Source organism: Microtus pennsylvanicus, chromosome 5 (assembly GCF_037038515.1).
Source record: "Microtus pennsylvanicus isolate mMicPen1 chromosome 5, mMicPen1.hap1, whole genome shotgun sequence".
Taxonomy (NCBI): domain Eukaryota; kingdom Metazoa; phylum Chordata; class Mammalia; order Rodentia; family Cricetidae; genus Microtus; species Microtus pennsylvanicus.
In genome coordinates this window covers 104,125,950-104,138,106 of record NC_134583.1, presented here as the reverse complement: position 1 = coordinate 104,138,106, position 12,157 = coordinate 104,125,950, and the positions used below count along the sequence as shown (strand labels likewise).

The 12,157-nt window shown below is 41.5% G+C and overlaps 1 protein-coding gene across 3 annotated transcripts in view; it reads right to left on the bottom strand.

The window, feature by feature from the left end:
• The window catches only part of Ptar1 (protein prenyltransferase alpha subunit repeat containing 1), a 62,337-nt gene that overhangs the window by 30,241 nt on the left and 19,939 nt on the right, over positions 1-12,157 (bottom strand). For all 3 annotated transcript variants that reach the window (XM_075973719.1, XM_075973720.1, XM_075973718.1), the window contains exons 4-5: positions 9,679-9,783; positions 7,848-8,061 (exon numbers count right to left, since the gene is read on the bottom strand). In XM_075973719.1, coding sequence (XP_075829834.1) covers positions 7,848-8,061; positions 9,679-9,783 — 319 coding nt within the window. The remainder of the gene's footprint in view (positions 1-7,847; positions 8,062-9,678; positions 9,784-12,157) is intronic.

Genomic DNA, 12,157 nt, shown 5'->3' with positions numbered 1-12,157 from the left:
TTGTTGGTTAGTCCAGCCACTTCAGTAAGTTCCAGGTCCAGTGAGAGACTATCTCAAAAAGGAGGTGGCTAGGTCCATGTCTCCATGGGCAAAAGCATTGGTTCCACAAACATGAGGACCCGAGTTCAAATTCCCAGTTCCCATGAATAAAGTAAGGTATGGCAGCACATGCCTATAACCCCAGCACTGGGGGTCAGAAACAGGAAGATGCTAAGAACTCACTGGCCAGCCAGCTAGCCAGAATGGTGAGTTTCCAGTACAGAGGCAGATCCTGTAGCCAGGTACCAAGATTCAGAACAGGAGAAAAAGACACGTGACTGCTTGTATATCTGTCCACTCACATGTATACAACACACACATGCACGCACACACACACACATGGGGGGGGAGAGCGAAGGAGAGAGAGAGAGAGAGAGAGAGAGAGAGAGAGAGAGAGAGAGAGAGAGAGAGAATGGGAGAAAGCGAGAAAGAAAGAAAGGGAGGGAGGGTGATGGGGACGGGGGAGGTGGTGGTGGAAAGCAACCAAAAGACCCTAAATCGGCCTCTGGCCTCTACATTTACACACGTGCATGAGTATATCCCAGATTGAGGCTTTTTAAAGGAAAAAACAAAACCCCTACTCTCCTTTTTTTTCTATGTGTAAAGGTGCATATTAAGTCAAAGAAGAAACAAGGAACTTCAGAGAATTTTCTGATTTAAGTTTTTTTCCCTTAAAAAATTAGAATAAAAGGGTATACAGACAATGATTTGAAAACAAATATAGCAATTACTTTTAAGGGACTTGAAAAACACAAAGGACTGACTTAAGTGTCAGGTACTGACAAAATGAAACTTTTTTAAAGTATACCTTCCTTGCTCTTATTCTTTTCCAACTTCCACATAAAAAGGTGAATAAATAAACAGCCACGGGGCTACAGAACAGAGGGGTTGGCCGGTTTAAAATGAAATACTGAAAACATACATGCCAGTAGTCACACACATTTCTAATAACTTTCTCCAGTTATACAAGCGATTGCCCTGGCTAGGTTTTTCAATGTGACACAAACTGGAGTCATTTAAGAAGAATGAATCTTAACTGAGAAAATTCTTCCATAAGACTGGCCCATAGACAGGTGGGGTACTGGTCTTGATTAATGACTGATGTGGGGGTCCATCCCATGGGAGGCAGTGCCACCTCTGGGCAGGTGGTCCTGGGTGGTAGACAGTGTGAGTAGGCAATGAGCAGTAAACCAGTGCTCCTCATGGCCTCTGCTTCAGTTCCTGCCTCCAGGTTCCTGCCTGACTTCCTACCCTGTTGCACTTGCGGACAGTGTGACCTGAGAGTTACAATATGAAATAAACCAAGTTTATTCAGTGGTAAAAATGATTATGTGAAACATGACTAATAAAAATTCAAAAAGAGAAATTGGGGTTCAACTAAAGGTCAGAAAAGCAAAACAGCCAGCCACTGGCCCTTACCTCTACCATAGTCAGAAATGGTGATCCTGCCTCCAGGAATCTCAGAATGAGACTGTGACTGAGAGCTGTTTCCTCCCATTTTATAATCCTCTCTAGGGCTGGGATTAAAGGCGTGCACCACTGAGATTAAAGGCATGCACCGCCTACTTTGTATGGCAACTAGTGTGGCTACTGGGATTAAAGGTGTGTGTCACCACTGCCTGGTCTATAAGGCTGACCAGTGGGGCTGTTTTACTCTCTGATCTTCAGGCAAGCTTTATTTATTAAAATACAAATGAAATGCCACTATAATTACGAACAATAATAATATGGAGGAATAGAAAAAAACACATCACATATTAACCTACGGGGAGATAACTTCTGAACTGATTCTATTCTGCTTAAATTATAAGCACATTAGTAATGGCTAATCTTCATTACCAACTTAACTTAGTTGGATTTACAATCAGTGTGGAAATACACTTCTGGGTTTGCATTGTGGGTAATGACTTAACTAAGGGCAGACCCATCCTGAATGTGAGCAGAACTATCCTGTGGGTTGGGTCACAGACCTAAGAAAGCAAGCTGAAATGAGAGATATCTTTCAAGATACCTTGATAGAGGGAGCCATTATGGGGTTAGGGAGAAGCCTGGCGTTAGAGAAATTCTCAGGAATTCACAAGGATGACCTCAGCTATGACTCCTAGAAACAGTGGAGAGGGTGTCTGAAAGGGCCTTCCCCTTTATTCAGATTAGTGACTATCCTAACTGTCATCACAGAACCTACATCCAGGAGCTGATGGAAGCAGATGCAGTGACCCACAGCCAAGCACTGGGCTGAGCTCCCAAAGTTCAGTTGGAGAGAGGGAGGAGGGATCATATGAACAAGGGGGATCAAGAGCATGATGGGGGAAACCAGAGACAGCTGACCTGAGCTAGGGGGAGCTCATGGACTATGGGCTGACAGCTGGGGAACCTGTATGACACCGAAATAGACCCTCTGAATATGGGTGACAGTTATGCGGTTTGATCTGTTGGGGAGAGAATGGCAGTTGCACCAGGATTTATCCCAGGTGCATGAACTGGTTTTTTGGAGCCCACTCCCTATGGTGGGATACCTTGCTCAGCATTGATAGCAGGGAGGGGCTTGGTCCTGCCTCAAGCTGGTATCGCAGACCTTGTTGACTCCCCAAGGAAGGCCTTACCCCTTCTGAGTGGATGGAGGATGGGAAGGGGGAGGTGGAGGGCAGGAGAAGGGGAAGAGGGGGAGGTGGGATTGGTATGTAAACTGAAAAGTAAATTTAATAAAAAAAAAAAGAAGAAAAAAAAAGAAAGTGAGCTGAAAAGCAGCATTCACCTGGCTGTTTCCTGACTGAGGACACAATGCGGCCAGCTGCCTGCTGCTGCTGCTGCCATGCTTTCTCCTCCATGATGGACTACACGCCCTCAGAACTATGAGTAAAGCCCTCCTCCCACAAGTCTCTTCTTGTCAGGTGTCTGGTCACAATAACAAGAAAGGCAGCTGACAGGTCACAGCCATAGCGCTGAGCCTTCTGCAAGAGCGCCTTTCAGTACTGCACCATTGCGCAGCATCCCCTCCTCAGGACGAGTGCACAGGTATGCTCGTTTCTATTCACAGCGGAGTGACATTCTTACACATACAACTATGTGCATGTCCAATCAGTTTTAGAAATTCATAAATTTTTAGTTTACCTGTTGGATGGGGCTGTTGTCTAGTCTGCACTTAACGTTTGTGTCAGAGTATAAGTATGCACACCAAGTGTGTGTTCTGTGATGGGGAGGTCACAAGAGTGTGTCAGGGCCCCAGGAACTGGTATTAGAGGCAGCTGTGAGTCACCACGTGGATGCGGGAACCAAACTCCAGTCCTCTGCTAGAGCAGTGAGTGCTCTTAACCACCGAGCACACACTTCGGACCCTACATATGATATCAGACTTCTGGTCACTGTGTTGTGTGAGATCTCTGGGGCTGATTCATTCTCCCTAACTGTAGCTTTCTAACTGTGACCAGCTACTTCCTGTCTTTATCCCATCCTCAACTTTCCAACTGCCATTTTACTCTGCTTCCAATCAATTCAAGCTTTTTACATTCCACATAAAAGTGAAATCATACAATATTTACATAGTTTATTTTACCTAGCATACCAACCCCCAGGTCTCTATTTTCGTCTCATATTAAAAAAATCCATTTACAATTCAGTTTATATATAAACAAATCTAATTTATTTTTTAAAAAGTCAACTTTTTCTAGTTGCACAAACTGAGCAAAGATTCTTTTCTTCTATGTGGCATGCCATATTTAATGGTTTATTAATGGAACCTTTATATAATTATTTATATATAAGATTTATTTCTGGAGTTTATATATTTTTATATATATTAAAATATTTTCTATGTTTTAATTATTTAACATAGTTAAATATATAATGATATAGTGTCTGTTTAATTTCTTGGGTGTTTTCTAATCAATTTCAAAACCAAGCTTTGAAATTGATAAATAAATCAATATTTTTAGTATATTCAGAACTATGTAGACATTATTGCTAATTTCAAATGCTTTTACATACATGCCCCTGCATAAATGGGGATTCACTTCCTAGTCTCAGGCACTCAATAATCTTTGGCCATCTGAACTTACTAGCACAATGGAATGATATGGTATGATTTGGAATCTGATTATTTTAATTGTTTTGAGATTCATCTACATCACACAGCATTCCAGTATCTCATTCCATTATTATGGTCAACAGTGCATTTTATCAAGGCGTCACCTTTGATTTTCCTTTTCTCATATTTGAATAGTCAACAGTTTGAGGCAATGAACGTTCTCACTCAGGATTTAGTATGAACATGCCTCCAATTTTTCATAACAGGGCGGCGGGAGCATTAATAGCCATTCTTTTCCTCCAAGAATACAATGTACTGGTTTTAACTCTATCTGGCCCCTCCTATATACAGCAACCCTTGGTTTTCTCTCTTTCTCATGTTAGGCTGTTTTCCAAAGTGATGACCCTACATTACATTCCTACTGGCCATATTATGGGCCCCTTCTCCTATGCTCAGACATTTGCTACTACCTGCCATTACCGTTACCATTCTAGTTAGTAAGAAGCAGTGTTCCACTCATCATGGCTATGATGTGCATTTTTTCTTTGTTAATGATGTCAAATGTCTTTTGTGTCTTTATCAGACATTTGTACATCTCTATTTTTTCAGTTAAATGATAATCAATTTTTAATTGGCTAGTCACAATAAATTTTGTTCATCTATACTATTCCCCTTCAAAAATAATTTTTAAAATTATTAAACACACAGTGTTATTTAAGCACAGAAACATAAACATAAAGTAAAACATCATGTTTCCATCCCATGGCACCATCGGTCATCTGTTGCTCTCTAGCTTATCTTCAGGCCAAAACACTATTATGTTATTTACTAAAAACAAAGAAACAAAAAACCAAACCATAACAACACTATGTGTACAGATGAACACCTGGGAAATATTAATTACATTCCAAACTCTGTCCAACCACTCAAAAGTATTTTTGTTTCATTAAACGCCAACATCCTAAAACTGTGTAAAGTCTACATTATATTTACTTTTATGCCAATAACCCACTGTAAACATTTTTTGCTTAAATAATCTAATAAAGTATGATCTTAAGTAGACTATTTTTTATTATTTTATTTTATTTATTTTATTTTTTTTTGGTTTTCCGAGACAGGGTTTCTCTGTGGCTTTGGTGCCTGTCCTGGAACTAGCTCTTGTAGACCAGGCTGGTCTCGAACTCACAGAGATCCGCCTGCCTCTGCCTCCCGAGTGCTGGGATTAAAGGCATGCGCCACCACCGCCCGGCCTTAAGTAGACTAAAATACTCCATCTTGTGATGGACAATTATAAATGCTTTATAATTAACATATATATTAATATATATATATAAATATTTAACGGCAGTGTTTACTGAGTAGTAGGGAAGAACACGGCGACTACCACTCTATGTGGATCCTCCTATTCTATGTACATCACTCCACCGGAAAACCCGCAGGCAGCTGCTGAGGAATTACCATCATACTCCTTTCAAAGGCAGGGACATGTGGCTAGAGAGGCTGGGTAGCTTCCTTGAGGCTACATAGCAAATTGGTAGAACAGTTAGAATAAAAATTAGGTCTGTATGATCACTGAGTAGCACCTTTAAATACCATACCATATCCATTATCTCCGCTACTGTTTCTTTAAGATGATGTCCAGAAATACAACTACCATGACTCTGCCTACTTTAAAATCTAAATGTGATCCCGTTGCCTTTTATTAAGACTTACAGAGTTCAGTGCCATCTTCTTGCCAGTACTGGATATCTCGTACTTTAAGATACTATTTTCAACTTTCTATCCTTGAAATAATGCTAGCCCATTTTATCTACTTTCCTCTTAAAAAGTCCCCCCCCCCCCGACCTCACCCCCGAACTAGTGCTTGAGTCTGGTGCTGATCCACTCAGCTGTCCCGTCTCTAACCCACTCACTTCTATTTTGAGTGATATTTCACTAAGGTCCCCATCCATATCACTTTTAAGCTCGCTATGCAGCCCAGACTACACCATGCGTGCTCTTCCTGCCCAAGCTTCTGAGTAGCTGTGATTACAAGTGTGCACGTCACCCTCAAACTTACACACATGTCTAAGCTGGTCTAGACAACTGGTGCTTTGGGTAACTACTTCCTCTCAGAGACAAGGCACAGAGCATGTTCCAGTTGGACCCAAAGGCTTAGAACAACAGAAAGAGGATTAAAAAATAAAAATAAAAAATTCAGTACATTTTACTGAAAACAGAAAAAGGGGAAGAAATGCTAATGCAATGGTGTCGGTGATGGGAAGGCCCACAAGTCCTCCTAAAGGCAGCTCAGGGAGGAGCGACTGGACGTGAGCTCAGAAGGAGATCCAGGCAACTGAGTCAAAACCTTATCAATTACCTATATATTTAACATAAAATGGTCTCAAACAGGAATTTCACCTTGGCCCGTGTCTCTGATACTATGAGGATGTGCCTTGAAAGGATGCTCCCCCAAACCTCCAAGGGTTACACCACTTTCTGACTAACTGTGGGTGGCTCTCCCCACTAGAGCTCCAGAAGGGTGAAACTCGAGGACCCAGCGCAGCGAGTTAAAGCATTTCTCACGAATGCACCACACAGCTGCTCATTTCCCCTTTTACTGGTGGGAGGACAGAGAAACACAGTACTCACAGCATAGTAACTCAGGCAATCCTCATAGTGGCCTCAAGGCAGACAATAGAGCCCTTATTTTAAAAATAAAATCTCAAAGAGTTACTTTCCATGTAAGGCTCAAATAGGAGCTCAGGCTAATCTGACTCTAAGCCTCTGCTCTGCAGACTCCTTTGGGGACCTCCCCGCGAAACTCTGCTGTGTGAACAGAAAAGGAGAGGTCTACTTCTCTATAAGAGTTGGCTTGAATCCCCCTGTAGTGACAACTGTATTTACCCTGGAGGATTCCTCACTAGGACACAAGGAGGAAAGAGGAACTTGGAAGAGAAGAGGACACTGCTGTTGGGTCACAACTGCAGGAGGCTCTCTGGGAACTTAAATCACCACTGGGCCCGCTGACCTTCAACTTCACCTCTTTTCATTGCCTCAACCCTGGTGCTTTCAGAACAGCACCAAATATTCTTATGGAATCCTAATACCATAAACAGTATAGGAAAAATAGCGATAATTTTGTAACAGAGAAAGAAACTTGGGGGGCTACCAGCCTATCCCTCTGATGGATGAGCACTACATGTCCCAACTGATTCAACTGGGGTGAAGGCTAAGCCTCAAAATACTCTGGAAAAATACTCCCCCTCCCCATTTATAAAGAAAAAAGAAAAGAAAAGATAGGCTGTGAGAGCCAAGCTGAATCTATGGAAAGACCTTATGTCAGATCCTACTGTCATTTTGACATCATAGGCCTGGGGAGGACCTTCGCAATCCCAAGGTGAGTTACAGTTCTGCCAAGTCTATCCCTGCTCTCCTTTCCTTTCTAAAAGTGAAAGATATAAAGAATGCCTGTAGATCCAGCTTATTGACATGTATCTAGAGAACATCATGAATAATTTCAATTATAAGCAGTTTGATAATCTTAATGAGTTGGCTCTGCATGCCTTTGGTCTAGCAGTGTATTTCGCTTAGCAGCATCCTAAGCTCCACCAGTGGGGAATGTAAACCCTTCTGTAATTATGAGGATTTCTCTGGAAAACAAAACTTTCTTGATCCTCTGGGGCTGCTGGAACATGACTTTCAGAGATAAGTTACTACAAAGATCTAAAGGGTGGATTGTTTAGGAAAAAAAATAAAGGGTAGATTGTCAGGGTTAGCCATGGGGAAAGAATAACAGTCCTACCTTGAGATCCAGCTTGGCCACATTCTGTAAAACCCAGATGCGATGGGACCAGGCATTATAGTTGCTGGGATATCTTCCTGCTGCCTCACCACAGACTTCCATTTCTTCCTGTAGTATTCGCTGTGTCCTCTCTGCAGGAACTGTTCCTAAGTTGCCTTTGGCCACAGAAGAAGGCAAGGAAGTTTCCTGACTTAACTGCTGTAGCACCCAGCGCCTGTTAATATGACATGGGGGAAAGAGGTGGAAAGAATACAAGTGAGAGAGGAAAACAATTCATTTTCCTTGTTCTTAGTTTCCACACACAGAGATGCAAAATAATAGTGTTCTATAAGCTCGGGTATGGGGATGTCAAGGGACCTGCTACTACTGTGTTCAGGAATACAATCCAGCTTAGGAATACGAGTCAGAAGAGACATGAAAATGACAAACAGGAAAGAGAAACTTTTCTAAAACTTTCAAATCTATCAAAAAGAGGTCATTAGCTCCCCAAATGACAACTCCCCAAATCTCCCTGGCCAGGAAATCTACAGAAAGCAGTCTATGTGCGTGTGTGTGGTGGGTTAGGCGCAGGGCCCGCCGTGGATTATGGCATCAGGGAGCAGACTCATATCTTAGATTATATGTGCATGCCTCATCCACATTTGTTGCAAACAAAGTTTCATTTTGATAGCTTCCACTAAGCAGAATTTTGATATCACAGCATAAAATGTAGAAGGAAAGAAAAGACATTGAAGCATCAAGGTTTAAATGTCCTCAGTCACAGACTCTCCTTTTGTCTATGTATAATTTGCATACATTTCAGTCAAAAGCCACAGAAAGGATTTCTAATCAGTTTGTATTTTTATCGACATACTTTCAGACTAAGAAATTTCCAACCCAAAGGTACAAAAAAGTGAGTATGAAAATTCATTTTATTTTTAAACAATGGAGTTTCACAACAAAATACGTTTGTTTCTAAATCACAGACCCTCAGTACTGAGATGTGTATTTACTATCAGCCTACTGGCATCAGCCCCCACAGCCACCTCAATACCAGCAGCTTTCTGGGGCAAACCATGCCAGTTTCTGGTAAGGAAGAAAATACAACTGACCATGGTTTGTTAAAAGCCAAAAGCAAGGTTACAGTCATGACACCTTAAGCCCGCCTAGGACTCCAACAATGTTCACAATTGAGAAATGTTAGAGGCGTAATTAGGACAACCTTCCTGAGAGTAACTTCCTATGATACCACGGCAGCAGGCTACACCACTGCATTTAGTCAAGTGAGCAGAGTTACGAGAGATCTCGGACAAACCTGCTTTCCAATAAGAATTTCCAGAATACATTTTGGAGCTGTATTCTCACTGCCTCAGGTTCTCACCCTAAAAATGCTCCTTGCATTTATGATTTTAATAGTTTTTCACTTAGCCCATACACCAATCACCTCAATTACCCTTAGCCTCCTTTAAAATTTAATTTTTTTTAAACTAGGAACACAAGACCATGTATTATAGTTAAGCATCTAAATACAATTTCCGAAATTGCTACAGATGGGTAAAAACAGACGTTACTGAGCAATTACTATGTACAGGGCACTGTAGTAGGGCTTGTATACCACTCTTCAGAAGCACTGAACTACAAATTCTATGGCTCAAGTATAATTATTGCTCACGTTTTATAATGTGAAAACTCAAACTTGGTACCATGGACACTCAGGTAACAACTAATCATTCTTAGAATCAAGTGTAAGTAACGTGACTTTAGAATTCAAATTCTGAATAAACACAACAGTGTTTCATAAGCTGTGATCTTGAATACTGAACAGTGATACAAAACTACCTATCAATCACACCTGTGAATCCATGTCTCTGGACTCTTAGGAAACTTAGTTAAGGCCAATTTTCCCAGATGTAGATCCTTAATTGGACTTAAAGTGCCAGAAAGGATGAGCTCTTTCCTGTAACAAAAGAAAAAAAAAGCATTAATTTTCTATTCAATCATTTTTATTGCTTTTAATAAAATCTCATGGTTAATCACAAAGAATTATTAAAGAATGGATAACAAGAAAGAGAGGCTTAGGGAACAGTTCAGCCAGCAAAGTGCTTGCTACGTAAGTGGGAGGGCTTGAGCTAGGTCCCCAGAAGTTACGTAAAAACAGATGCCACAGCAGAGCACTGGGCTGGGCTCTCAGACTACAGCTGGAGAGAGGGAGGAGTGATCATGTGAGCAAAGGGGTGAAGACCATGATGGGGATACCCACAGAAACACCTGACCTGAGCTTGTGGGAGCTCACTAACTCCAGACTGACAGCAGGGGAACTTACATAGGACCAGGACTTACTCCTAGTGCTTGAACTGGGTTTCTGAAGCCCATTCTTTTTGGAGGGATACCTTGCTCACATCCTAGAAATAGGGGGGAGGGCCTTGGTCCTGCCTCAAAGAATTTGTTGACTCCCCATGGGAACATGGGAAGCCTTACCCACTCTCCGGGGTTGGGTGGAAGGAAGGTACAGGGCAGAGGGTAAAAACTGGTATTGGTATGTAAAATGAGAAGAGATTGTTTTAAAATAAAACAAACAAACAAAAACTCCACAACCACAAAAACCAGGCACCACAGTAGGTATCTGCAGTCTTGGTGCTGGGGAGGGAAGGACTGCTGGAATGGTGGGGCTTGGGGTTCTGTGTCTCACAGCATCACACTGACACCATCTGTAACTCAATAGATACGCAAATCCCCAGTTCGTCCCAGAGACACAAAACCAACCACTGCCACAATTTATTATCATGCTGGTCAGTTTTTGTCAACTTGGCAAAAGCTAGGATCATCTGGGAAGAGGTATCTTATCTGAGAAAAATGCCACCATAAAATCGGCCTATGGACAAGACTGTGGTTTTTTTTCCCCCTTGATTAATGATTGCTATGGGAGGGCCGAGTCTACTGTGGGCTGTGCTATCCTGTAAGAAAGGCTGAGCAAGCCATGGGAAGCAAGCCAGTAAGCGGTGTTCTTCCATTTCTTGTGCTTCAGTCCCTGCCTCCAGGCTCCTTCCTTGAGTTCTTGCCCTGATTGCCCTCAGTGATGGACTGAGAGAGACTTCTAAACTGAAATAATGCTTTCCTCTCTGACCTGATTTGAGTCATGGGGTTTTATAGCAGCAATAAAAACCTAACTAAGACAACAGTCAACCATGGTTTGAACATTTTAAATGGAAAATTCCAGAAACAATTTCTAAATCTTAAATGACAAGTAGCTCTGGGCATCTGATGAAATCTCATGTTACATGATTCGGGATGCGAATCCTCTGTGCAGTGTGTCATGCTCTCTACTCCGCAGGTCTGAAGGCACAGGGCCTTGGAACGTATCTTCCCAGGGTAAACAGAGAGGACTGAATGCTATTCCAGTCTCTACTTCCAGAAGTTCTCTCAGTTGGTCCTTGTACCCTTCAACAGCTCCGATTGCATTTTAATTTTAAAGGTTCCTTCCTTACATTCTCGCTCTCAGATGCTCTAGGCCCATTTTGTAGACTCCTGCATTGGCCTTTGACTCAGCCGTTTCTCCAGTAAGCCCAGTTCCTTTTACTAGGGACCAGACAGTTTCATATGGCTCAATCAAATATCCTAATTCAACAGATGTGATGACTGAAGTCCGGAGAGGTGTAGGAACATGCTCAGAGCTTCAGAACCATCACTATTAATCATAGACATCTAAAAAACATGTCTATGTGGAAGTTACCAAAATTCTTAAAAATCAATTATAAATACAAAATTCAGTATAATGGGACCTTGTTTAAAACACATAAAGTTAAGCAAAATATTATTTAAATCATCTCTAGTGATAAAGAATTATAATTTGTATGGCCCTAGCCTGTGGAAATTTTAAAATAGAACATTCAACAGATTTCACTTTTCCTTATCATTCACACCCTACTTTCCTTCAAGAGAACCTGTTTTAGTCTAATGAATACTAGTTGATTGGAGCTCATATACACATTTGGGTCATTTAACTGAAAAACAAAACAAAACAAAGCAGAACAAAAAACTCTTCAATAAAGAAGTTCTTGTCTGAGTTAATCACATGCAATCTTTCTTCCGCCCTGAATGTCAGACATTTTAGTGGCCGTCTCACAGTATCACAATGGTTATGGGTAAATGAAGACCACAGGCCTGGGCCTTAATTCCTTATCCCATGTACCTCCCTTCACTCCGGTGCAGCTCAACTCTCAAGCAATGCCTAGTAGTTCAATCAATCATTATAAAATACCTGTAATCCCCACATAAGGGAAGAAAACAAAGCAGGTATCAAACAGTATATTGTAATTCAGCAGGACAATCTA